Here is a 27501-nt window from a genome sequence, read left to right as displayed (position 1 = left end):
CTTTCCAGGAAATATCCTTGTTCAAAAAAAGTTTTATAGGAGCAAATAAAACACATTTCCAAAATAGTCCTGCCAAACAGCAAAATAAAAAAAATGCTCAGTGTTTTTGATGATGAAGACATTAAAGAGAATAAAAAGCTGTGTTGTTTAAAAATAACCATGTCTTTAATAGTACTGCAGGAGAATATTCAATTAAATGAAATGTAGTTTTCCAGTAAGTCCATCTTATCTTAGCTTGAAACAACAGGTTGAATTAATTTTTTTCATTTCTGTTTTTCATCTATATTTTATACTCCCGCCATTGCTTGCTACTATTTATATTTTATGTTAAGGGTCTTTTTTTTCCCAGCTGTTTCTAAAATTTTACAAAAGAAGCCAGATATCATGTTGGAAAACCAAACCCCCAAATCAGGCTAAAAATCACAAAACCCCATACATATATACGCCATATAAAAGGCCACTGTACTATTCTTTAGCACTTCCTGTGTTGACATTCCTTCCCTTCCCTCCTCTTACCCCTCACAGCAGATAGAACTGAAGGGTCTTACCTGGCTTCTTTACTTTGCAGATTCAGAACAGAGCACTGGGTCAGACACAGAGGTGCTGGCAGAAAGGACATCCTGCTCATTTGGCTCCCATTCTGACCTTACATCTGGTGGCTCAGGCCCTCAGCCTCCTCCACCTTCATCCATGGAAGAGATCCAGGTAGAGTTGCAGTGTGCAGACCTCTGGAAAAGATTTCATGACATTGGGACAGAGATGATCATCACAAAAGCAGGCAGGTAAGACATATCTGGCTTTCTGTCTAGTTAAAAAAGAAATCATAACCAAACAAACCAAATTTTATTTAATTGATTTTTCAGAAAGATTTTTTTTCCCATTCTTGATAATCCAAAGGGATAAACATGCATAAAAAATAAAATGGCTGCCTGAGTTTCTCAGCTGTGTTTCCTATTAGCTTTCTTAAGACAAGTGAAGTTGTTTCATATGACTGTTTGAATAAGTGGCTCCAAACAAGAACTGGCAGCTGCAGGAAACCATTGAAGATAGTTGTTCCTTTGAGCAAATAAATCAGGAAATGATCATTGTACTGTTGGCTGTACTGAATTTAAGATGAGCTATAAATTTGGGGGTGAGCCATTTGAGTCTTCTTTCAAGTTTCCATAGCACTTCATGAGCTTACTGATTTAATCTAAAATATAGTGAAATTCAAACTCACCTTTGCACCAAATGAGTGTCTTCCTGCAGCTCTGAATAGATGCAGTGTTAATGACTTCCTGTATTAAAAATGTGCAAGCCCAATGTTTCCCTTTGCTATTTCAGTGACACCACGACAGCTGAGGTTAGAAAGAGCCACTAATTAGCCAGATATTTTAAAAAGGAAAACCTCACCATGACAGGTTAGCCAAGGGGAAGATCTTCACTGCTGACTACTATTTAAAAATGGCTGGGAGTCTGTTTGCCAAAACACAACCTAGAGGTAGTTGGACATTTCTAGACGTCCCAAACGAGGATTTTTAGGCACGTTTGCATTAGCAGGCCTTTTCCTACCTTCACCTAAGGAGGTTTTAATTCCGATTGAAGCGGAGAAGGAGAACGTCAGCACCACGGACAGAGCCCGGCAAGGCGCGCGAACACCGGGAGTGACCCGGGAGCTGTCCCGGCTGCACCGCAGAAATGCAGCAGGGAAATTTCACCCAAATTTTTGGGGAAACCCGAGGTGCTCTATTGTTTACAGCGTTGTTTCATATCTGTGCTCTCAAAATTTACCAGAACATCTCGAATTGTTGTTTTACGTTCTTGTGAAGTGAGCGCTATTGCTCTCTAGCCCCAGAAAGTCCAGATAATTCAAGGAAAGTTACAGTGGACAAATAACCCATATGATCCCTAAAAAAGAGTATCAGAGCCAGATTAGCTCCCAGTTTTAGATTTTAGTGGCAAAGGAAGCATTTTTTCTTCAGTACACAGTGGGCTGCTGATTTTGACCTTCTGCCTCAAATGGAAGAGGCAAAGTAGCAGGAATGATATCACCTGCTATTGTGCAACACCTCTCTGGAGATGTTAAAGCAGACACAGAAAATAATTAGTATCCTCTTTTCATAGGTGGTGACATTGAGACCTAAACAGATTAAGTGATCTGTCCAGCATCATTAAATATGGCATTGGAAGAACCAACTTCCTTCTTTCTGGATTTATTGTCCTGGTGCCTGGACCATGCTGTTTCAGAAACTTAAAATAAAACATAATCACCTGCTAGATGAACTATAATTAATTATCTGATGATACATGGAGTAGCTAGACCTAAAAGCAGCATAAATATGTTTTTGTCAACTAGTTCAAATGAAAATGGCTAGAATTTAGTGGTATGAAAAGGATCTTGGCAGCTCACACATTTCTAAACAAAGTAACTGACTTTTCAGACATCTTACAAGCTCCAGTGTGGATAATTTTTTCACTTACAGAAGATTATGTATCACAGTAGAGTCATATCTTCCTGTGCAAATCATATATTTGTTATAATCCTAAATAATATTCTTTCTCCTTGAAAGGAGATGCTTGTAATTGCTTGAATCCTGATGGCCAACTGTCACATTACCGCCCACAGAAAATCTATGTAACTACTAAATAGATGTGGTTTTTTCTACTTGATGATGTTCTTCTCCAGAAGTGATGTCAACAATATTGGAGGGCCGCTGTTGTTCTCTTTTTCTGTTGACTATGTTTGTAGGTTAATCATCACAAAGCATGATGAAGAGCTGGGCAGTTTCTTTAGGTAATACACCTGTTTATTGAGGATGGTCCTTACTGGTGTGATAGAATTTGCAAATTAAATAGGTAACAGTTTTCTCCCAGAGAAGATGTGTCTGTGATGTGTGCAAGCTGGATCCAGCAGTCCTGTTTCTCCATATGGGATGCATGATACATGATGTGTCCCAGAGATTAGATTTCATTATTTCTGGCATAAATAGCAGAATTAGTGTTATTTCCTGAAGACTTCCTACTACTTATTCAAATTGTTAGAGACACACAGAGTAGTTTGCATCTGCTTCCTTCCCCATAGAAGATTTTACTCTTGTTGCTTTCTCTTTGGAAACCTTGAGTCCCATAAGGCCTTCTTGTTTTGAAAGCCATTATAATTACAGACTCAGTTGCCTACAACTACAGCTGCTCCTTAATTTTCTATGACTTGGAAAGCATTGCCTGGTTCCTGCCTGTCCCCACAATGTCTCTCTGCTCTTGTTGTGTAATGCTAATTTCTAACCTACGTTCTCATTTCAAACATATTTCTGGGGCTATATCCTGCCTGTGTCAGGCACACTGCATTTTTTGACTTTCAGACTCCTACTCTCACTCACTTCTAATTCTGCTTTGTTGTTTTTCTTTTCTTGATGTTGTATTTATAGATGTCTTTTTTTTCCTGGTCTGTTTCCGTAAACCTATCCAGCCCTCTTATAACTCTTCCTTTTTCCTTTCCATAAAAACGTTGTTATTTAGATTATAATCAGAAGCTTATAAAAAGACACCTTTGTTCTTTGTGCAAAAGATGCAAATGGCTGTCAGCTGCAGTCACTCAAATCCGCAGTTACCTTTATCTCCTTTTTGTTTGAAAGGCAACCTTGCACTCTGTATAAAATAAAATAAGTTCATCTTAAGCCCTGGGTCATACTGATTTGAACAACTAGTCCTAAAATAATGTTTAATTATTTTTCTCTACTCTCCTTTACTAACAGTGATCATAGTGGCATCATCAGGGGAGGAATTTGAAACCTTTCCCACATCCCTACAGTCCCTATCTAATGTCCATGGTCACCTGAGCTGCAGAGGTAGCAGTTCATTAACTGATGCATAGGAGTGCTGGCCAAAGTGAGGGAAAATGTGCAATTATTCCTAGGGGGATACACTATAGGGGGTGTTTGGAGTCTTTCCCTGGAAGGGAAAAGCTGCCTACTGTTTATGGAGGTGGTTTTATGAGTCCTACCATGCATCCCAGCACATCCAAGAGGTATCATTCTGGGAACACACATTCTACCTGTAACAGAGCTGGGATCTCACCTCAGCAATGGGGGGAATGATCTCATCTGTCATATCACAGTTATCATATCTGTGCTGCAGGATGGCTCAACCCAAAATGCTGATGGCCAGGATCGATAGTAAGACTGGAAAAAGCCATCAGTGAGTGAAACAGGTGACCTTGTCTTCTCCTGACTTCTCTGTGCCTCCTGATAGGTTTTTCTTGCTTTCCCTGCAGACTCTGCCTCCCTGAAATCATGACTCTGAGTTGTTTGTAGCATATACTCGGGGCTGTTTATATTACCAGGTGTTATATTTGCTTTCCAGTGGAAAGAAAGGTGGGTCCCAAAGTGCTCCTCAGTTAGATAAGCAGCAGAGACTTTGTAATCAAGCTCTGTTGATGCTGAAGGGGCCCATGAAGAGGATTTCTCAAAACAAGGGCTGGCAGGTCACAGATACCAAACTGATTTTTAGAGTTCCTTACCCTGTGGGCCAGATAAGCTTGCTCCAGTTTCCAGAAAAGTGTCCCCTTTGGGAGCAACTGAGAAGATCTGCTCGTCTCCCTCTCCTTCATAAACAATAAATTCATTTGCTACTGAGCTGTGCCCTCAGCTTTTCCTCTCAAAGCACACATCTCTACATGATCCCATGCTGCAAAGGGAAACAGAAGGCATTCCTCCACTGCCTTTCCTCGCCTTCCCTCGCCTTCCTTTCCTTTCCTTCACTCCTTACACATTTGTTTCTCTCAAGAATATATACATTTGGCATCAGTCTTAAATGCAAGGAAATATGAGATACGAAATAACAAGGATAACTTCAGGTTGCCCTGTAAACTCACACACATTGTAAACACTGTGCATACTTAATCTGCAGACCTAAACCAGATTACTTTGCAGAGTTTCTCAATTTGATTATTTTTATGCCTGGGAAATGACTATTCTGTCTATTTCTTTTGCTACAGTTGAAGAGCACATCCCTTCATTTTAGGGTTTGCATTTAATAGATATCACCCCTGTACAAGTCTATTCTTATCTAAGTTCCTAACTTAAGGGTAAGAAACTGAAGCTTTATTCTACTGGGGGAAAAAATCCAGTTCAGGCATATATCTGTGATCCTCATCCTATGACCAGTTTTCACAAAGTAAAATTAAACTTCATTTTAAAAGAAAATTTTAAATAGCATCACCAAAAGATATACTGCTAGGTGCCACAACCCAACTAATTTTTTTTTTTTTGTTGAAATTTCCCAAACATGGTTCTTAATATGAGTACACTCCTGTGCTGGCAAATACTTTTTAACTGAGTTCTAGAGATATTTATCTATCATTAGTTTTCTTCACATTTGATGTTCATAAACTCCAATCTCATTATGGAGAAAATCAGTAATTAAATAGACTGAGGCACATGGTTATTGCTAAAATGCTTTTTGAAACACTTCTAAGTGGTCCTAAAGCAGTTGAAATAAGATTTCATATCACACTATATTTCCCCTACAACGGTACTCTGTGTAAGTTCACAGTCTAAGCTTTGGAAGACTGTTTTCCTGCAGAGTGGTAAAGCTAACATATAAATAATTTGATCATCCCAAACTGCTGCTGATATAAAAGCTCCTCCTAAAATATATCAAATGTCATCACATGTTCCCTATGAAAACAGACAGCCTTCGTGTCTGTAGCTCTGTAGCTGTTGACTATGAAGCCGATCCCTTTCTAGATGAAAGATTCTTGACTGTTTATTAATACAGCCATATCCAAATGGCCTGAATTCCTTCCAGACCTTTGAGCCTCTTGTTTTCTATAAGGCTGATGCCTCTAGGCAACCAAGAGCCAGCCAAGAGGAAATGCAGGGAACAGGGACTTTTCCAGGATTATGCACAAGCACATCCCCAAGTCTTCACTGTTAGCCTCAGCCTTTTCCATTTCTCTCTTTCCACACAGCAGTGCTGCCATAAACCTGCTGTTACAGTTCTAGGCCACATCTTTATGGCAAAAAACCTAAGTTACTTTTATACCCACAGAAAAAGGAAAAGAGTAACAATTTACAAAACTTTAAAAGTACACTTAAACCTCAGAGAAAGTAGTGGGATCAGCTGAGCTCTCTCCGATCATTTTAGAGATTAACCTCTAAGCCTGCTGAATGGTCTGTGGTAATCTTTTACAAGGCATTTCATAAGCAAACAACCCCACAGGCTATACTGCAACTTTACACGGGAGATTTGGAGAGAACTTTTTGGGACACACAGTTCATTCAATTTTCCCAGCACAGTGTGCAGACTTAGACCCAAAGAGACTCTGATTTAATCCTGGGTTTCTCATCAACCCTCTGAAACATGACCTACCTCTTTAGCTGCTCCCAAGCCACCTCTCTCTAATTAAAGAGAGCTGGACTGTAAAATGCCACATCCTGTACCCATTTGGCTTGGCAGATTTAATGAGCCATTGTGGCAGAAACAAGGTAATGCCCTCAAGCCACTGAAGACTAATCCATTATTCCTTCCCCACCTCCCCCCCAGTCATTCTACTAGCAAACTCACACCATCAGTTGCACAAATTGCTCTCTCCTTGAAGGGTTTCTGCAGACGATTTTTCTGACAGTTTTACGTCTCTCATAACTCGGGTTAGCTGTGCTGTGGCAGCTGTGGGGCGGTGCTCTCCCCACCCCCACGATAAAAGCACTTTTCCAAAGCAGATGCAGTTACTAATAGGTCAGCTCTTATCTTCTCAGTGTGGCCTGAAATGAAAGAGCTTTGGGTAAGGCAAAGGCTGAGCATCAACCTCCTCCTCCTTCCTACCTTCTTCTGCATTGAGCTACCTGGGCAGCATAAAACAGATCCTCATGATCACATCCCTGTCGTGCAAAGTTTGAGGGACATGCCTGGAGATGCTGACACAAGGTTTCCTCTTTTCTTCCTCCTCCAGACTCTGTTCACCAGCAATACTTTGAGAAACAGAAATGTTGAAAGGAGAGCTAAATCTTCTCTGACATTTCACTGCTTCTCACTAAATAAAAGGGAAAGTGTCACGATCGTTTGTAGGGGTGACTCCTAGAAACATTTCTTGTACACTTTCCTACTATTTTGGAATTTTGATTTTAAATTGTCCTTTAATATCCTATCTCAATCCACATACTTCCATCCCTCAAGGATATGTCTACTTATCAGAGAAGCAGAATATGATTTTGTACAATCATCCAGTACTTTTGGGGTTTCTCCTACCAAAGTTCTATATTTTCTAGGCAGAAGTCATTCAATGGAGTAACACCATCCTATAGGACCTCAGCTTAAGTTTTTCTCAGATAAAGGCTGAAAAGCCACTTAGGTAGAGCTCAGGTCTGGGTAAACAGTCAGTGAAACAATGCAGGATTTCTTTCTGCTCTGCTCTGATTTCAATGTTGCTGAATTCCTTCTGCACCTCATTCCATTCAGCTCCTCAGATTTTATGAAGGTGTAAAAATACCACATTAGTTAGAAATATAATATGGCATAAGTAATTCCCTCAGCATGCTCTTTGAGGGAGGTGTAGAATTGAAATTGGTCCAGTGGCCACTGTAACATTTTTAAGAAGGAGAAATTATGTCATAGCCACACTAACACTAACATGCTTTAAGGTTAAAATTGTTCTGATCTGTTCTCTTCTGAGATAATTACCTAGCTACAAACACTTCCACAACAGTGACTGTGTTTAGTAAAGCTTAACTTGTGCTCAGACAAGAAGAAAAAGGCTGGGAATTGTTTCTTGTTGGTATAGAATTCCATACTTTGCCTATCAAGAGAAAATGCTTAAGATAGATCTGGATCATATGGCATAGAAAAGAAAACACCTATTAAAAAGATTGCACAAAACACCACCAGGACTTCAAGGAAGCCACGACATAATGCCAGTGTTTCTGTTGAATGTGAAGTACATTCCTAATAAGCAGATTAATTTGAAGAATATTTTTCTTAAATAACTGAAAACATGTGAGTGAGAGGATCCTTCAGGATGATCTATTTAAATGTTACCTCAGTATTGTCAAATTCTATACTGAAATGTGACATTCTCAAAAAAAGAGAACTAAAGCGATCCTGCATTTAATGGAATATGAGAGAAGAATTACAGGTGCATGGCCAGTGGGAAGAACACAAGTTAAAAGGCACACTGCCTATCTAGAAATGCCTTAGAGAGGATGATTTGTATGAAGCATAGCAGAACTGTCTGCTAGGAACTGGAACAGAGTGCTTGACTGTGAGTATTTTATCATTACTTACAGGTGGTTATCCTGTTACCCCTTTTTCTAAGTGGGAAAAACCCGAAGATTCAAAGCACTGCCAGCACAGTCTTTTCTACCCATACCAAGCCCAGAGGAGTCATGCCAAGGACTCGGCTGTATAAAGTAGCATGCTTCTGGTGCTAGAGAGAGGTACAAGGAGCCTCTTAATTTTCCTTGTTCACCATTTTCTTCCTTATTTCTACTCTTATTTTCCTAGGAGAATGTTTCCAGCCATGAGGGTGAAAATTACAGGCTTGGATCCCCACCAGCAGTATTATATTGCCATGGACATTGTCCCTGTGGATAACAAGAGATACAGGTAAGCTTTTCAGGGGCAGAGGTAGGAATTGTGTACCAGCTTACCGTCAATGACACCTCCATTAAACACCATTGCAAAGGTGTGCTGGAGGAGACCCTTTTGATTTACACCAACACAGTTGATTTGACCAGAATCTTCAGACATAAACCCAGAGTTTGTGTTTAATACAATCTCTTGCACTTTTGGAGTGAAATCTGTCTCTTTTCAAGTAGCAGTTTTTAATCGAGATCTCTGTCATGCATCTTCTGCTTGACACAATTAGCACTGACTGTCTGAGGGAACTGATCACTGGAGTTATCAATGGGGGGTCTGCAGCCCCTCAATCTACTTCCTCAAGAAAGGAATGGGCAAGGAGCAGCTTGGAACTAAGCCAGACCCCTCAGGTCTGGTCTGAACTGGATTGGGTGATTTCTGTTTCAAAAGTGCTCACTTTTGAAACAGCAGTTTCAAAACTGTACAGCAGCCTCAGTGAATATTGGTCCCTGACCTACAGAATGGAGTCACTGAGAAACTTTCCACTGCTGAGCTAAAGACAGGAAGAAGAGATTTCTCTAATATTAATGGGCTTCTGATCTTAAAAAATGTTCTGGAAAACTCATGATCCTCTGCATCCCAGAAAACTCTCCAGACTGACGTGATTTATGTATTCTTATTAAAAGACCCGTGAGAGCAAGTCTCTTCTCCAAATAGTCTTGACTGGACCACATTTCAAGGATACAGAATTGAACCTCTTCTTTAAATGCTAAATACTGTATTTTTGCTCCCAAATTGTATAGACCTTTTCTCAGGAAAAATGCTTTTCCTGGGAAGCAGAAGGATAGTAAAGATAGTGTTTGATACTCAGCTGGATGCTTTTCCTCTTTCTAAGAGTGTGGTTCTAAAAACATTGACATTGAAAAGACATTTACTTTCTTACTCTGCTTGGCTTGTGCAGTCACATCATAGAGCAAACAGGAAAGGAAAAGACCTCTCTCTTTTTTTTTTTTTTTTTTTTTTTTTTAATTTCTCCCCACTTTCTTGTAGCAATACAGGAAATTAGTCACTGTTTGTAGGTAAAGACTGGAACATCTTAGCAGGGCTGAGAAGAGACTCAGTGAGGGGCAGCACAGGGCAGAACTCAGAGGTGTCAGTGGAACTGTTTGTGAAATACCTTCAAGGGAAGAAGCTGCAGGGCAGGAGAAAAAAATTGTCTAGGCAAAGCTGTGGTGGAGAAATTTATGGCATATATAGGATGGCTAGATCAGGAACACAAAAATATTTTGTTCCTCGAATCCCAATGTATGTAATACTATATGGAATTTTCTTTTTTGCAACATTTCAAACCAGAAATTCTGTTTTATCAGTTGTTTTACTGGTATCCATTGGATATTGCCCTTTCTGGGTGAAGCCACATGTGTTTTCTAAAGTCTGGTATGAGATACAATGCGGATTTCCAGAAATTGCAGGATATTTATGGATATTTTCAGAGTGAACTCTGTTTAATCATATTTTTTAGCCTCTTACTCTGGCTCAGAGAGGGTTAAGGAGTTGAGAAGGCACATGTGGCAGAGTTTTACAGGGAAAATAACTGCAAGGTGGTTTTAATAAGGAGTCAAGTCTGAACAAGTGGCTCAGGGGTAATCTGGCTTTCATTTAGGAGGTAGGAGGTTGCAATAAAGCACATGCTCCCCTGACTGCAAATGAGAGCTTGGGGTGCATGAGGGTGGCAGGGGAGGGGGAGCCCTGGATATGCTCCTGCAGTGGGTGAGTGACAACCTCCCTTTGTCACCTACCCTTCCTCTTTCAGGTATGTGTACCACAGCTCCAAGTGGATGGTGGCTGGCAATGCTGACTCCCCAGTGCCCCCGAGGGTTTACATCCACCCTGACTCCCTGGCTTCTGGAGACACCTGGATGAGGCAGGTGGTCAGTTTTGACAAGCTCAAGCTGACCAACAACGAGCTTGATGATCAAGGCCATGTAAGTTAGAAGTTAATTCTGGTGCCTGCTGTCCTAGCCTTGCTCCTCTCAGACTTGAAAGGGTGCTGCTGCTGCTTTGATGCTCCTGTATCCTGTTGGGCACACGTGTCTGTGGTTGCTTCCAGATTTATGGAGGGTTTTTTTTGCTATTTCAGTGCTTTTCCACAAAATGGTGCCTGACCCTTTAAAGCACCTTTCTCTTTGCTCACAGCAGAAACTTTGTCTCATACATGCTTTTAAGAAAAGGATCATTTTCTTCATATTAGGTCTTACTCCATCCCTGCTTTCTTGTACATCTGGATGTTGTGTCAAATATTTTTTTGGGAAAAAAAAAAGTCCTTTTTCTTTTGTTTTCTCTTCAGATAATCTTACATTCAATGCACAAGTATCAGCCTCGTGTTCATGTCATTCGCAAGGATTTCAGCAGTGATCTTTCTCCTACAAAGCCAGTTCCTTCAGGAGATGGGGTGAAAACCTTCAACTTTCCCGAGACTGTTTTTACCACAGTGACAGCCTACCAAAATCAACAGGTAAATCCTTCATGCTCCTTTTATCTTGTGCCTTCACAAAAATATCAGTGTGCTCTTTGTGACTGAGACACTAAATTCTCTGAGAAGCATAGAAAAGTTACACTTAAGAAAAAAAAAAGAAGTGCTTGCTCCTGGGGTATTGTGCAGACATGAAGTATCTAGCCAGGAAAACACCCTGAAAATAAGATGGCTGTAGCTTTTACTGTAAAAGGAGTAACTAAGATCAACTGTAAAGAGGTGTGTTGTGTTCAAATTTCCTTGTTACCTCATGGTACAAAACTAGAGTATCCTGTCCTCACTATAATTTTAAGGCAGTACAGCTAGTTCAGCTATAATTCCAGATCAGTTATCGCAGAGACAAAGCAGTCAGGTTTTTTATATCAGTGAAGGAAAAAGTTTTGAAGATGCTCAATCTCATCAGTTTGATGACAAAAGAAGCCTTTGAATGTATGCATTGCATATAAACTGAAATTCTCATGTGTGCATGTCCTGAGGGATAGGGATCAGGTAAGGGGTCAAGTTTTGCACCTGAAATTTAGGAAAGTAAACTTCCAGTTCTGCATGGAGATGGTCAACAGGATCTTCTGGGAGCCTGCCCTTAGGAACAAGGCATGGAACAGAGCTGGTGAATCTCTAAGGAAGTATTCCATACAGGCCAACAGCCAGCTACCCCCAGGAGCCAGAAATCAGACAAGGAAGTCAAGAGAGCATCATGGCTGAGTAGGGATCTGCTGGGAAAACCAAGTGGAAAGAAACAAATGCACAGTCAGAGGAAACAAAGACAGGTACCATGTGTAGGGACTGGGTGAGGAAAGGCCATGGCAAAACTAGAGCTAGAAGTAGACCTGGTAAGGGGCACAAAGAATAACAAGAAGAACTTCTACAAGTAAGTTAACCAGGAAAGGAAGGTTAAAGAAGGTGTACCTCCGCCTGATAATCAGTGCTGGAAAACTGGTAACAATTGATGAGAAGTCTGAGGTACTTAACACCATTTTGCCTTAGTCTTCAAATGAATTAGTCTTCACTTCTCATACATCTTGAGAGGATGGACAGCAGGATGGAGACTGGGTAAGCAGAATGCTTCCCACTGTAAGTAAGGATCAGAAAAGAAGGCTTTCGGGTGACATAATTGAAGCCTTCCAGTACCAGAAGGGAGCCTACAAGAAAGATGGAGAGACTTTTTACAAGGGCATGTGGTGAAAGGATAAGAGGAATGGTTTCAAAGTGGAAGAAAGTAGGTTTAGACTAGATATTGCAAAGAAATTCTTTACTGTGATGATGGTGGCACAGGTTGCCCAGAGAAGCTGTGGGTGCCCCATCTCTGGAAGTGTTCAACGCCAGTGTTGGATGGGACTTTGAGCAACCTGGTCTAGTGGAAGGTGTCCCTGCCCATGTCAGGTAGGTTTGAACAAGGTGATCTTTATGGTCCCTTCCAACCCAAACCAAAATTCTGTGGTTTTATGATAATTTGTGTTTGTTTCAGGTCTTGCATAGTTCCCAGTGATGAGACTTAGTATTGGCTTTAGATACCATAAGGAAAAGATGTTGATGCTGCAGGATTCTTTCTCTAGGGACCTTGACTTTATTAATGATCCACACTTTTCTGAAACTAGACTTCAGTCTTCTAGGACTGAAGGACAGACCCATATTAAACCAACTTAAGGCAGATTGCAATATTTAACCAAAGCTGATTGCAATATTTAACCAATTCTTAACAATCGTGAATTCCAACAATTTAGTGAAATGTTACAGGGTTTTTTATTTTGCAATAGATAAGAGAGCACAGGTGCAGACAGTGCTCCTGTGACTGCTTCTTTTTCTTCCCATGCTTTTCTTCTCAGTCTGGTCCTCTTGAGCTGACTTAAATCAGGATCCACAATGGATCAAAAATATTCCAACACACTGGTGGGTTTGCTATCATTGCAGTGTGGGAAACTTCCTGCTCCCCTTGGCCAAATGCAGATACTCCACAAATCTTGACTGTAGACCAGACAAGGAAAGAGGATAGGGAAAGGAGAAGAAATGACAGGAAATAAGCCTGTTATTCTTCCTTAATGACCAGACTTATAAGACTTAATTACACAGGGAGGGAGATGCTAAGGGAGGGATCCCTGTCAGGGATTGGCACTATAAGCTACCTCATCATAAAGAAACTCTGACATTTCTATCTCTCTGAATTCCAGATGTTTGGGGATTTTGTTCAAAAAGATTTGGGGGACACAATGATATTTTTATAATACCAGTAAGGAGATTCTGGGGGGCTGGAGAAACATTTTCATTTAAACCAAATCTAAATCCCCTGAATCTGCCTGCATGCTCTCCAGTGGCTGCAGAGCGTTGCCTTACTGGGGGAAGCATCTCTGGAAACAATTGTAAAATGTTAGCAAATCCACCACAGGGATTCCCTCTGCTGTAATTCCATCCTCCACAGAACATATCTGTCTCTGTACACACAAGTCCCAGGACAGCTGCAAAATCAGGCTAGCGGAAATTAAGTTCACAAATTAAGCTTCTGCAAAAATAGGAGCTGCATTCCAGATCTGAGGTTAATATCCAGAGTAAGGGCTTGGTTCTGACAGAAGCAAAACACCTGCAAATCCCCTTCAGATCAGACTGTATTAAACTAGTCCCTTTTGAGCAGTTTCAGCAAAACCACCTCAAATTTGGGAGGTTCTAGAGATTTCACTCTCCTTTCATTCCAAACATAGAATGTCTAGGACAAGCTGCAGCTGGCAGAGGGAAGCTCTTGTGCTACACCAAGTTGTGGAATAGCCAACAGGGAATATATTACCACAGGCTGCAAGGTCAAAATCCCAGTGTTATAGTCCATATTTACCAACATGGAATTCATGCTTAAAAATAAAGCAGGAAGGAAGATTCCCCCAAAACACTCGGTCTGGCTGCTACCACCTTTATTTAGAGGAGGGGAAAAAAAGAAAAAGAAAAAAATTTACACACCAGAAGAAAACTCTTGAGGGCTGCCTAGATGCTGACCAGAACAACAACTTGTACATGTGACTGGGTGGCCACCTGATATCATTGGGGGTTGTAGCCTGTATTTTTCTCCTCAGTATTGATTGAAGGTCCATGAGTTGCATCCCGCTGCTGGATATCTGGAGTGTTGAGGCTGAGATAACTCAGATAGGAGCCAAACTTGAGCACTGTGCCTGCTTCCCAAACCACATGACCATTGATAAATAATAGCTCCTGGGTGTTTGCACCTGGTGTACTTCTACTTCAGGAACAACTTCTCAGCCCCAGCACTGTGCCAGGTTTCCCAATGCTGCTATAATTTCTGTCTCTGGTGACATTTTTTGATAAGCAGATTATCTGTTCATGGATAATGGAAGGGCAAATTTAACAGAGGTCTGGGGAAATAAGCGTGAAAGATCATTGTAGAGGTGGCTTGGGCAAGAATGGTAATCATCCACATTTTTAATTTGTTTAAAGGAAAAAAAAAGAAAATATCAACAAATGCTCTTTTTCTTCCTTTTAGATCACCAGATTAAAAATTGACAGAAACCCCTTTGCCAAAGGTTTCAGAGATTCTGGGAGAAACAGGTAACAGAAGCTTGTTTGTGTTTCCTCACTGATCTCTTCACTCCTTTCCCTGATGAGTGCACAGGGCATAAGTCTATGGTTGAGAAAGGCAATTTTAGTTTTTTTATTAAAACAAAAAACAGAGATAGAAAGATAGGGGATTACAGATTGTAAAACAGACAAATAGGTCACAGCTTAACACTGTGCAAAATAATTATTCTTTATTACATGTAGGGTTAGATGAAGGACATTTTAAAATTTTAATTTTCACATGAAATGTCAAAATTCGGAGTGCAAATGCTTGCTTCATGTTAGAAGAAAAAATAAGTTTCTCATAGGTGTGCAGGATAAAGGTGCAAAAATGTTCTAGTTTCAAATAATTTCAATTTTTATCCAGCAGTGTCCAATGGTTTAACTTTGACCGTGTTGCTTAATTTTGTCATGATTTTTATGTAAAAATTACGTAGAATGCCTTAAATATTATTTAGAAGAAATTATTTTTTAATAGCACAGTAGTTAAAATGGAGCTTTAATCAACACCCCCCCCCCTTTTATTAGTAAAAGACATTACAGAGTTATCAAAAAAGAGTAAGAAAAGTTTCAACTTTTCCTGCTGTTTGTGAATCCTGCAGCAGAATGTGCAGCAGATCTAAATATTTCAGATCTAAATGATGTAGGTATCCTTTAAATCAGTGTAACAAAGGCTTTAAACCTTAATTATACAATTAGACATATACGACTATGTTACAAGAAGCCTAGGGCTGTAAAGCAAAGCTCTGAGTGTGCAGACCAGAGTAAACATGGTGTGCATAGCCCTCATTTGCTGTCCCCATGGGCACTGTAACTCAGTTTTACTTGCATGCTCCTGTTGTGTGTGTTTACCATGACTGCTGTCTCCTTCGTAAGGAGGTTTGGTGAGGTCAATGTTCATGAATGGGCAACTGCCCTGTGTTTTCCACCACTCACTTCAGTGCTACACTCTCCATCATCACAAAGAAATCATTTAACTGAACTAGAGACTTCCTATCTCAGCTCCTCTGCTCTCATCTTACTGAATTTCTGCATGAAGATGTTGCCACTCTCATTTAATCCTTGCTGTGATCATCAGTTCTCCTTGAGGCATATGTGTCTTTTATTCTTCTCTCCTCTCCTGCGTGGGGAAAGCAAAGTGTGTCCTGGGTACGAGATCTTCCCCGTGTGCACAGATACAGCTGCACTGGGGGCTGGGTTTGGGAGAGGGATTGATGCAGGTCCAGGTACATGGTGGGCTGTATTAATGTGGAAGGCATTAATAAGGTCCTAGCTCAGTGAATTTGGACAGTTTCCTGAAAAGGTTGGGAATTGCTGATCTCTGTAGCTCATTGACTTAAGAAAGGGCAGGAAATTGCTACATGGCTGCAGCTGTGGGGAGGGCTCAGTAAGGCTCTCTGCTGATGTAAAGAGGAATTAAAATCTTTAAGGTATTACACATCAAAGGGAGCAGCCTGAGGCTTTAGGAAGAAAAAAACAGGCAAAGGTATTTGCAAGCATATATAGCAGTCAGGCGTCTGCCTCACAAGCAGGGGTCTGGCTGCAGTTGCACTGCTGTTGTCAGCTAGGGGAGGACACAAATGCTCAGCTGCCTCCTTCCCAGAGGACATACACAGATATTCCCATAGGAGGGAGGAAAGCATTGATGTCCCAGCTGTGTGTGGAAAGGACTTTCCAAATGGGACGTTTCTTAACAGTGCTGGATAGCTTTTCTCTCCCTTGTGAGTCTGTAATCTCATTAGGATCACTGGTCAAAAACTAATTGTGATAGTCTGCAACTTCCCATGTCCTTCCCACAGCTTGTCAACTGCAGTGCCTCAGACTGGCTGGAGAAGGTCCTGCTGAAAATGTGGGTCTCCTTTGCAAAAGAAATGGGGTAATTTGAAGAAGGGCCATTTGTGAATCGGGCAAATGAGTAGTACATGTTCAAGAAGTTTTATGTATAAGGTCTTAAAAGAAAAAATCAAGGTGTGGCAGCAGCAAGAGACAGAATTCTGAGGCAGCTCCAGGACGTCCTATTCCAGAGACATTGGATATTAAGCCATGGTTAGAGTTTGCCAGCAAATGATGGAGGAAAGAACTCCCAGGGAAAAAGCAGTGCATGGTGGAAGAAAAGGAACTCTTAAGCTGCTTCTTTCCTAGGACATTTCCTTTCTGCTTTATGTTGAGGCTCTTCCATTAAATTGAGATGAATATTTTCCCTCCACTTATTTATTGCTATTGTTTCACTGTTGTCTCCTGTTGCAGAAATTGTGGAGGTGACTGTTTTAAAAACTGGCTTCCATTTTGGGTCTTTCAGTGTTTTGGATCTTCCATCAGCTTGCAGCCTGCCCCTTTATTTCCTTATGACTGTTGTCTCCCTTCATCAGTGCAAGAGACTGCTAAAACCCTGCTGCTCTGGGGATACCCATGATGTGACTGACTGTATCCAATCTTTTCCCAGATCCTTTGTTGGATCTCTTTCAGTTATTTTCATGAGTGTCTCTCTTTGAGCTGGGAGAAGGAACACTGAGGTGTTTCAGAGGGAAGGATGGAAACAGCTCAGCAGCTTGCTAATGTTAGCAGTCTTTGAGCATTCAAACCATGTTAAGTAATGAGGGTCGGGAATCTAACCATGAGCCTTGTTGGATTGCAGAGGTAGCCTGTGTTTGAAGGTCAATCCTAGTTCCTGTTAGAGATTTCCTCTGTCTGATTTTTGGGTCTTCTTCACTTTTTGCAGAAGGACATAAAGTATCTGTAGAAATTCAACAGGAGAAGTTCCTGATGTTGAAAGAGAAGTTTCCAGGTGGTGAAAGGATACCCACATAATGTATGAATAAGCCAGGTTATTACTTGGTTGCTTTCCTGAACTTCAAGAGATTGAGAAACCAGTTTTTGACATATGGAGCTCAGTTGGCCAAATGTTTGGGTAGTGAGGGTGCAGATTTAATGCCACAGAGGTTATTTTTAGAGACTGGATAAAGTTCATCTGACAGTGGGATGCTTGCAGGAGCTCCTTATCCAGGAGGAAGCCAGAAGGGAAAACAGTCAGGAAACTCAACAGGGTGATGGAAGAAAAAGCCCCTAGGCTGAAGGAAAAAACAGCACTTTCAGATGTGGGCAGCTGAGGTGAATAAAAGTTGTTTGTTTGGAAATACTCTTTGAGCTTTGTCTAGGATAAGAGAGCCAGGAGGACACTTGGAGCAAATAGTTTGGCTTCCCCAGCAAACAATGAAATGATGGCCTGAATCCTATGTGCAGTGGGAATGGCAAGAATCAGCCATATGGGATGGATTATGGAGGTGCACAGATAGCTCGTTTCATTTTTCAGACAATGGAACTGTTTCATTTATTGCCTATTATTAAAACTTTATAGCACTAAAAATAAAAGAATGAATGAAAAAGAGAGAGCAAATTTTGGATACCTTTTAAAGGACTGACCTTATTAAAAAAATGCTGGCAGTGAGACCTCTTCTGATACTTTTTTTTTTACTTCCTTCATAAAGATGGTGTGAGAGGGAAGGGTTTATGGCCTGATAGATATTTTGAAGTTAATTTTTCAGTGCAGTTCCTTGGAAGAGAAAGTAGATGCCACATGGATAATGTTCAGCACACTTGGTATCAGCAACCCTCAGCAAAAGCCCTCCAAATTTCCTGGCATTTCAGAAACACTGAAAACAATTTTTTTTTTGTCAACATCTATTATTGTCCCAAAATGTCCCTTCATTGGCCAGATGGGGATCATTTTCCTTGTTGGGGGTGGAACACACACACAGAATGTCACTCCAGTATTTCTGCTGACTAGGAGAGCACATCAGTGTCATAAACTGCTGTGGGAGAGACAGTTATTAGAGTTGACAGGGATTAAATTTTTTGATTCTCACTTCATCACCTCAACATTTTCTTTCAAAAATAAGACTACATCGCAGACAGAAGAAAGGCTGGGGCTAGGGTTGTAAAATCATCACACAAAGGTGGTGTGCCTTCTCACCCAGAACTGTTTTTAGCATGACTGCATGGTTTTCCTCTGCAAGGCTCCATACATAGTGTGGTACGTGCCTAGCAGGTTAGCACACAAACCTGCTGTCTCATGGATCTTGTGTGACACCTGGAAGAATGTGGAAATTCAGTAAGGAGGTCTTTTGCTTAGAAACTATTTCAAAAACACCCACAATATTTTTTTCTGCATGAAGAAAAAGAGCCTCAAAACCCAGAAACCAAAGATAAAAAAAAAAAAGAAATCCACAAATTAATGGGGTAAAAATGGTAGGTCTAGTACATAGAGACTTAAATCTGTGTGTAGAATTGGACATAAGTTTGAACTCTGTCACCCACATGCTCAGAGAGGATGTTTCATACACATGTTTAACATGTGCAAACTTGTGGGGAGTAAAGGACTCACATTTGGGGCAGGAAGAACCAGCTGTGGAGTTTGACATTCATTCTTTGGGTGACACCATGCTGCCCTCAGCATTGCAGGGCAAGGCCACACAGCAGTCACAGTGTGGAAAGGGAAGGGTGACAGGAGCTGTGTTCACAGCAAGGGAGCTGTTGTAGAGCTGCTCCCCTGGAGCAGGAGGAGGCAGGTCCCTGTTGGTGTTGGCATCTTTCCTTCCTCTGACATACAGGGCAGGAATACAGCAGCTTTACAAGCTGCTCTGACACTCTCAGTACTGCCATTTACCCTCTATCAGCTCACAGACACAGTCAAGGCCAACCTTTGAAAGAATATATTATTCCCAATTTATTGTTTTATTTCTTCTTTTTATTATGTCCTGGATATTCTCTTTTTTTCCTTTTCTTTTAGAAGTAGCAATTATATGGTTCCTTTGAGAATTGTATTGATATAGGGAAAAGTGTTAGATGGAGAGCTAGAAACTTTGAATCGTGAGTCAATTGCTGAGCTGATAATGGTGTAGGCTCCAGGGAGAGGCAGGGGTAACAGCTTTAATCTGCTTTAATGTCTCCATGAGCCACCTTCCATTAGGGACTGGATTTCACTGGAAGGGATTGTGAGAGCTGGAAGCCCAGTGCTGGTGCAGAGTGGGGTCGTGTACCTGGGGATCTATGACTGAGCCAGACTGTGTGTTCACTCACAGTAAGTTGGCCTCCCTGCTTCCCCACACAGACCTGTGGCAGACACAGAGCAGCTGGAGTAGCACAGCTGGAACTTTCAGTCTGCATTTCTGATACATTACGTGGTTCTAATCATCAGGGCAGGTCCTTTCAGCAGCAGATCTGGCTGCATTGCAACTTGTTCAGGGCATTTTATGCCCCCTGGATATACAGTACCAGAAAGTCTTCCCTCAGTCTTTGGGCTGGGGATCATTTCATGAGGCTGCAAAAAATGGTACCATTCTCTTCCTGGCTGTGTCTGTCAAGGAGCAGATGGAGTCTGAACACGTGTGACTTTCACACACAGGGAGCAGAGGAAATCCTGGGGGTGGTACCGGTAGTCAAAGGTCAAAGTCAAAGCTTTTGCACACAGAGCCCAGCTTAGCTGATGGGCTCAAATTCTGCCCTGCCTTGTTGCCTCTGAGCTCCATGAGCTGGCAGAGGCCACTGTATTAACCAAATAGTTTTGTTGTAATGTGCTCAGCACTAGTGTGAGACTGCTATGCAGAGATGTCTTCTGTTTCTACTTCTAACAGCTTAGCAGCTAATAAACACCATGCAACAACCTCTCTTCTAAACCTCCTCTTAAAATACAGAGTTTGGTTTGCCAACTCCAATGTATTTAAAGCATCCAAGCTTCCGGGGAGACTTTGGAAAGTTAACTGAGTGAGTGGAGGCATGTGCAGAAAGACATTTTCAAAAGGAAAAGGCAGCTCCAGTGTCAGCTCAACATCTGATGAGCGGCTCTGGGGATGTTGTGCCTTGTGCATTGAAAGGGGATATGTTCCTGCATTTGATGAAGAATCTCTACTGGTATTCAGTCAGTGCAAGGGCTTTAACCTACTGTAGGAAAACACTCTGGGGAAGGTGAGGGATGGGGAACAGAGTGGTGTGCAGCTTCCACTGAGGAGAACTTTTACTGGGAAGAAACTCCAGTGGGTTTGATAACACACCTATGTCCTCACTGAGCCTGTGGCACTAAGAGACTTCCAGGAGAGCTAGGAGTTTGTGGTGACAACAAACAATTCTGAGACCCCAGCCCTTCAAGAAGAAAAAATTCTCACTCAGTTTTTGGCTTTTTCTCTTTGATTAGTCTTTATGGTGAGTTAGGGACCCAAAACAGATATATCAGTGACCTTTGAGAAAGAGCATCTTATGCTCTTAAAGTTCAAAACCAAAAAGATTCCCTTTTTGATGGCTTCTCGTAGCGCTTCGGAACATTGTCCAGAACTGTGAAGTGGCAGGGAAAAGCAATTCACAAAATCTCTCTGATTTCACAGTCTGAATTCCAGGCCTTTATTTGCATGACAGCTTTCATCCAAAAAGTGTGCAGGGCCATTCAATGATAAACTGAGTATGCCTTAAGGAGCTGACAGTTGTGTGTCCCCTGGAAAGCAGACAGAAGGGTTGAGATTCTTGCTAGAAAGGAAAAAGGCATTTAGAGACTGTTAGGAACTTTTGAAATCCTGGGCTGGGGAAATTTCATTTTACTCTCGTGGTCAGCACCTGTGCAGGAAGACTCATTTGAGGAATTCACAGATGCCAAGGTGGCCTTTCAGTGGCTGCTGGCAGCCTGGCAAGCAAGGTCAGAGCCTTCTTTCCTCAGTGCCTGTATCCCCAGCCGGTTGACATTCTTATTCACTCCTTCTTTTCTTTCCTTTGCACAGGACAGGGCTGGAGGCCATCATGGAGACCTACGCCTTTTGGAGGCCCCCTGTGCGCACTCTCACCTTTGAAGATTTCACAACCATGCAGAAGCAGCAAGGTGAGTGAACAAAGAAATGGCAAGAAAGAGATTGCTCTTTCTCCTGTGGAAAGAGCAGGAGAGGAGGGCATAAAAGCAGCAATGCACTTTGCTGTGTGTCCAGCAGCTGGAATGTCACACACATTGTTCAGCTCTTGGCTGAAGTGAGAGGACACAGAGCAGAGAGGGGCATGGAAACAGTGGACAGGCTGTGCCTTATGAGGTGTGATGGAATCACTTGGGTTCCCTGATCTCCTAAGAGCTAGAAGGAGGAGCAGGAAGGATTGGGCAAACCAGCCGAAGTACACAGCATGAGTTAAATGTGAAGAGAGCACAGAGAGACTGAGGAAATGCTCAATCATGTCAGACACGTTTTTCTCCATTTACAGTTTACATTTGCCACTTGTATGCAAACACAAGGGGAAGCAGTGGGGTGGGGGCAGGATTTGCTCTCTGGAAGTTTTAGGAGACCAAGAATGTGTCTTCCTTTGGGGTCATGCTACCTTGATTTCAAAACACAGTGGCCTTGCTGGACACACCTTGTGCTAGTAAGAATCTGGGAGGAATTATCGGATAGGCCAAGTGTTCATGCTGTGTCTTTTCATAGCTCCTGCCCTTTACATAGCTCATTAGTTAAGTAGGGCTTTCATCTCTAGTTTCAGGCCATGTTGCTATTTTGCTTTTTGCAGAGGTAGGTCTTTCCCATTCACTTTAGTGCAGCTATTTCTAGTTAAAAACAGTGATCACTGAGAAAGAGCTATCAAGGCAGCAGCCTGATAATTTTTTTTTTTTTTTATTCCAACAAACATGCAAGAAAAGAAACAATTCAAAATGGTGTTCAAGTATGACACCAGCAAAGTTAAGCAATCAAAACCAAATGCCTTCCCTGTGTAGCAAATTCTCCAGCCTCTCACATTCAAGCTTGACATCACCCCCAAAACCTCTCCCCAGATCTTAAATCCACCTAGGGATGGATGGTGTGTTCTCCTCCAGATGCGGGGAAGCAGCAGTGGCTACTGGGGTTGCCCATAACCCAGGCAGAATCAGAAGAACAGAGGAATCAGCAGAGGAATCTCTTCTTGCTTGTTGACTGTCCCCCATGCCAGTTCCACATGCAACATCCCAGGGCCCAGGTCACCTGCTAAATAATTTTTCTGATGGCACAGCACAGAAGTAGGACAGAGCACACTCCAGTCAGCTCTGTTAGGCTTCCCATGCACGGTCTTTGCCTGACCACTCAACTCTTCTTGAATGGCATGGGCCTGGAGGGATTCCCACAAGCTCAGGGGCTTGTGTCAAGGAGCACTTGGGGTGGGGCACATGGTCAGAGATGGGTTAAAGCAAGGATTTAGAAATGTTTTCATTGCCCACCTAAATAGAAACATAACAACCTCTCCTCCTGGTCACAGTCCCTGAAGCAGCCTCTCTCCAGTGTCTCAGCTCCTGCTCGGGCTCGCCTGCCTCCCTCCCCTCAGTTATCAGATAACATCCTAGTGGCAAGTCCAACTATTGCTTACGTGGTAAGGTAATATTAGGAAAGGAAAATATTTAATGTATTTTTAGCTTGTTATAATATAGTTGGCAGCTGAAAAGCCAGAAAGTAAGCCAGTACCCTGTAACCAGCAGGCCCTGTGCAGACCACCACCACTGCACCAGAGACAATAAAGCCTAGGGCAGCCCTTAACTGACGATGTGTTCACAGCTTGATCTCAAAACCTAACAACTTGTTACAAAGGGGTTTTTGAGTTCTGCATTTAGCTATGTGAAATAATAAATCAGAAATATTCCAACCCTTATAGTGCTCATCTCTCCAGAAACTGCTGTAACGAGCTGTCCCTTGGTCTCAAAAATAGGTGCAAAGCTAAGGTACAAACATGCTCTATTTTAATTTCTGACTGCTGGGACAGCACTCTAAGTCAAGGACAAACATGCTGGTATGGAATCCTTAGAATTGCTGACAGAAAGAGCAAAAAATGCTGAGGTAGCTTTAAGACACATGTGATTCCTCCCTCCAAATGTAAGACAGCCAGGCTATGTCATGTCCACACCTCTTCATCTCCTTGCCCTCAAGCACATGAACTGGGTGACAGGTGAGTAAATCACTGCTGTTTAAGAGCTGACATCAGCATAAGCTATTGAACTTCAGATCCTCTGAGACTCTATGTGGATGTGACTTGCCCCAGAGTTTCCTCCTCTCCCCCATCTGGAGCTTCAGTGCTCTGACCTGCATGGTGTCATCTCATACACTTATATATTTATGAATTACAAACTTTCAGTTTTTTTTTTTTAAACTAATATTTTAATTCCAGATCCCACTGGTTTCATCAAAGCTGGGTGGATATGTGACATTTCTGAATAAACATTTGAGGAATGCAAACCTTCCTTTTATCCCCTGAAATGTTTGTTGGGAAGTTGCACAGGGGCTATGGAAAACTTTTGGGACTAGATGTGTGCACTGAAGGTAAAGAGGAGTGAGTTCTTACTGCAGAGAGACAAGATGAGGGCAGCAAGGGTGCCCACATGCCTAGGACTGACAAGGAGCAAGCCATGATTGTCCAGCCTGTGAAGAGAGAGAGAATAGATAAAACTACTAAAATAAGATACTCTCTGTGGTGTCAGGAAAAAATACAGTAAGTTCCAGTTACATTAAGTTTAAGGATGTGCCATAACAATTTCCCTGTAGAAACTGTGGAATTGAGTTTTGATTTTCTAGAGACGGATCCATCCTACTGTAATAGGAAAAATGACACTTTCTGGGACAAAAACTTAGGGCACCAGCAGCATAAATATGGTGTATTCCTTGCTTTCAAGCTAAATTTTCCTGTGCTACCTAACTTTTCCAAGATAGTTTTGCCTAACAAATCCAAGTGAATTATTTGGCCAGGTTAGAGATTTGAGTGATAAAAATAACTGTATAAATGTGAACAATTTTTTGGAGAGCATTTAATTTACTGCCACACATGCCAGTTTCAAAAAGCTAGTGTGTATTCTGAAATGAGGAGCTGATTGATCTCAAAGCTGAGAAAAACTACAGATATGCCCTCCAGTAAGGACAGTCCCAGCACTACCATGCAGAGTCTAGTTCCAGCACTAATTTATCTAGAGCTAAAAAAAATAGTGCAGTTCCTAAGAGGTACAAATCACAAAAGTACTGAAAAATGGTCAGTAGTGATGGGGTCAGAGGAAGCAAGGGCAATAGAGATTGCTTAGTAACCTGAAAGCATGCAAATGTGCTTCATTCAAGAGACTAAGTTTTCTGCTCTAATTAGATGTTTATCCCTTTTTGTGGGGTGTTAAGAGCTAAGGACAAATTTCCCCTTATCCACCTTCTTCATAAATTTAATTGTTTCACAGGTTTTTATCTCCCCCTTCTGTGCCTCTCCAAGTGAATAGCACCAATCGTTTAATTTATCTTTTAGTGGGAACTTTTCCAGATTCTTAATCGTTTCTTTAAACACAAGTCTGCACAGAGTATTCCAGACACATCCATGTTATACAATTATCTAAAGATATTACAATTTTTTCCATATTATCCTTTCTGCCATTTGACCTACATCCTAGTGCTTTGCTCATTTGTTTGGCCCAAGCTTTATGTGGAGCAAGGGACATACCAAAATCCATACTTGTGCTGGATGCAGCTGTTTCATGGAGGGATTGAATAACTTTCTAATCTGCACCATGATGGGTTTCAGCTGCCACGCAAACTGGAGGATTTGATGTTGCACCCAGTTGCAGACACCAAATCTTGTGGTCCATGAGCTTTAGTTGCACGTGTTGCATTGGAGGACAGCACATCAGCAGGTCCCTGCAGGTCTGTGACTTGAGTGGTCACCATGCTGTCCTACCAAGTGAAAGAACAGTACTGCTTCTCTTAGTGAAGTCCCCTGTCTTGAGAACAAAACCTCTCTTTTGGAGCACATAATCCAAAAGTATCTGCAGCTTCACAAGAGTGAACACCATGCTGGACACAATCACAGCAGATCTGCAGCCAGTTTTGAAATAAAGAAGTCCCCCCTGAGAAGAACCTTTGCACGAAATGCTCCAAAAATGGCAATCCGGGAGCAGCTGACCTTCTGGGGAATAGTATCACCCACACTGCAGTCTACTTACTGCTGGTGAGAAAGGGGGCTTGGGGTTATTGAATACATATGGCAGCGAGACGTGCAGAAAGCCAAGAATCTATTAAAGCCTTTAATTGGAATATATTTTCAAAATTTGGATTGAACCTCATCCAGATTTTCATTATTAAAAATTTGTGGCTCAGTTTCTTGATTTTAAAAGGGAACATTAAAAACAAAAAATAGGGAGAGGAAAAAAGAAATTCAGAGTTCCAGTAAGTCTGCATTATGTCACTAAGTGTAAAAAGAGCTATTGCTGGCTCATTTGTGATATCCAATTTCTCACAGGATATTGTGATGAGCAGATCACTATCAGAGACTCTAAGTTTTGCAAGGACATAGAGACTAAAAAGGCACTGGGGCAATATTAGAAGAGTGATCAGTATATAATCCTACTTACAAAAGCTGATGACTTATCAAGAGATGAAATCAAAGGTACCCTGGCAGGTGGTAGGAAGAAGTGCCTCCTAAGCAGAATTTCAGGACCAATGTGAGAGTCACACGATGTGATCTTTCACTAGGCTTGCAGCACATAAAAATTCACTTCATCATTAAATTACTCTTTTGATACATGAATAACAAATCTGCAAGAGTCAAACATCTTAAACTTGACTGGTCAGCTCTCAAGGCAGCTTTCCTTCCAAATGGGCTCTTTTCTTGAATAAGTGCTTTTGCCAGGGACTCCACCAAAGGGTAGATGCAGTAGACTCAACCCCTTCTCCATCAACTTGAGCATCTGCACTGATCTTGGACTGGAGGTAGAGAGTAGAGAGTCTTAGGGGGGCTGCAAAATTGGCATTAGTGGTTCTTGAGATCAGCATTGGAAATTATCTACAAGGCTACTGTAGGAAAGAGGGGTGTGTTCCTTGCTGGTGAGACAGCTGGTGCTATCTCTGGAGCAGCATGCATGTACAAACTGATTGAGCACAGGTCCCACTGTCTCCTTCCATGAGGGGAATATCTTAACCCTGCAGTCTTGTGTCAAAACAAGGATACGCACAAAAGGCTCCCTCTGCTCTGCGTGGAAGAGATTCAAACGTCTCATTTACTGCTGGAAAGGAACAATGTTTTCTTGTAGTAACGATGTTTCCAGACAGACCCTAAGTCTGCACGGGCTATCAGCAGATGTGAGACAGATACCCCGAGTTGAGGTGTTGCTGCTTTTCCAGCTCCTCTGTCTGTAAACATTACCCTTTCTGGGCAGGCATCACCTCTGTCTTGCCAAAGTTTGTCTGTACTGTCTGTAACTTATTTAGTATAATACTCTTCCCCCATGGGGGTGGTGCTCAGAGCTGCCCTGATTGCACTCATATGAAAACAAAATCCTGAATACACAAATGTATACTGGTGTCAAGTGGAAGGAAGACTGAGCCCTCCAGAACTTCATCTGAAGGCATCACAGATGCCTGGAGGCAGAAAGAAATAAATAACTGTTAGGATCCTTTTGGCTTCATCTGAGATTCTAGATCCCAAAAATAGTGTCTCCCAAAAGAGAGGAGCTGCTTACACCAAGGGAAGTTGCCTCCCAAAGGCAGCCATCAATTCTATCAGCAATGCTACCAGAATAATCTGGATTCTGCTTCCCTTTCGAAATCAATTGCAAACAGTCTAGGCTATTGGCAGAGGTCAGATAGCTGGGTGTGGACTCAATTATCTGCTTGATTCTTTTGGCCTTGAAGAGGAGATTTGAAACAGAGTGGTTGTTGCCAGAGTTCTTGGGATCAAGCGCTGATTTCTGCTACATTCTTCAAACGGCTCGTAGATTGCCTCTTTTAAACAAAGCACCAGGGAAAACACTGTTCCAGCTTCTTCTAGATTGAGCTGCAGACAGTATTCCTTTAGACAAGGGACATTTTTGGTGCTCCACTGGAAAATTAAAATGCCCTCCCAGATGTGACACAGGAAGCTGG

General features: G+C 41.8%; 1 protein-coding gene across 1 annotated transcript in view; it reads left to right on the top strand.

Annotated features, from left to right (window-relative positions):
• The window catches only part of TBX15 (T-box transcription factor 15), an 89436-nt gene that overhangs the window by 51855 nt on the left and 10080 nt on the right, over positions 1-27501 (top strand). The window contains exons 2-7 of the mRNA XM_012569896.5: positions 569-782; positions 8476-8577; positions 10364-10535; positions 10898-11065; positions 14562-14626; positions 21397-21494. Of these exons, the coding sequence (XP_012425350.2) occupies positions 569-782; positions 8476-8577; positions 10364-10535; positions 10898-11065; positions 14562-14626; positions 21397-21494 (819 nt within the window). The remainder of the gene's footprint in view (positions 1-568; positions 783-8475; positions 8578-10363; positions 10536-10897; positions 11066-14561; positions 14627-21396; positions 21495-27501) is intronic.

The sequence above is a fragment of the Taeniopygia guttata genome, chromosome 1, assembly GCF_048771995.1.
Source record: "Taeniopygia guttata chromosome 1, bTaeGut7.mat, whole genome shotgun sequence".
Lineage (NCBI taxonomy): Eukaryota > Metazoa > Chordata > Aves > Passeriformes > Estrildidae > Taeniopygia > Taeniopygia guttata.
Note: the sequence above shows the minus strand (reverse complement) of the source record. Positions and strands in the feature narration are given on the sequence as shown.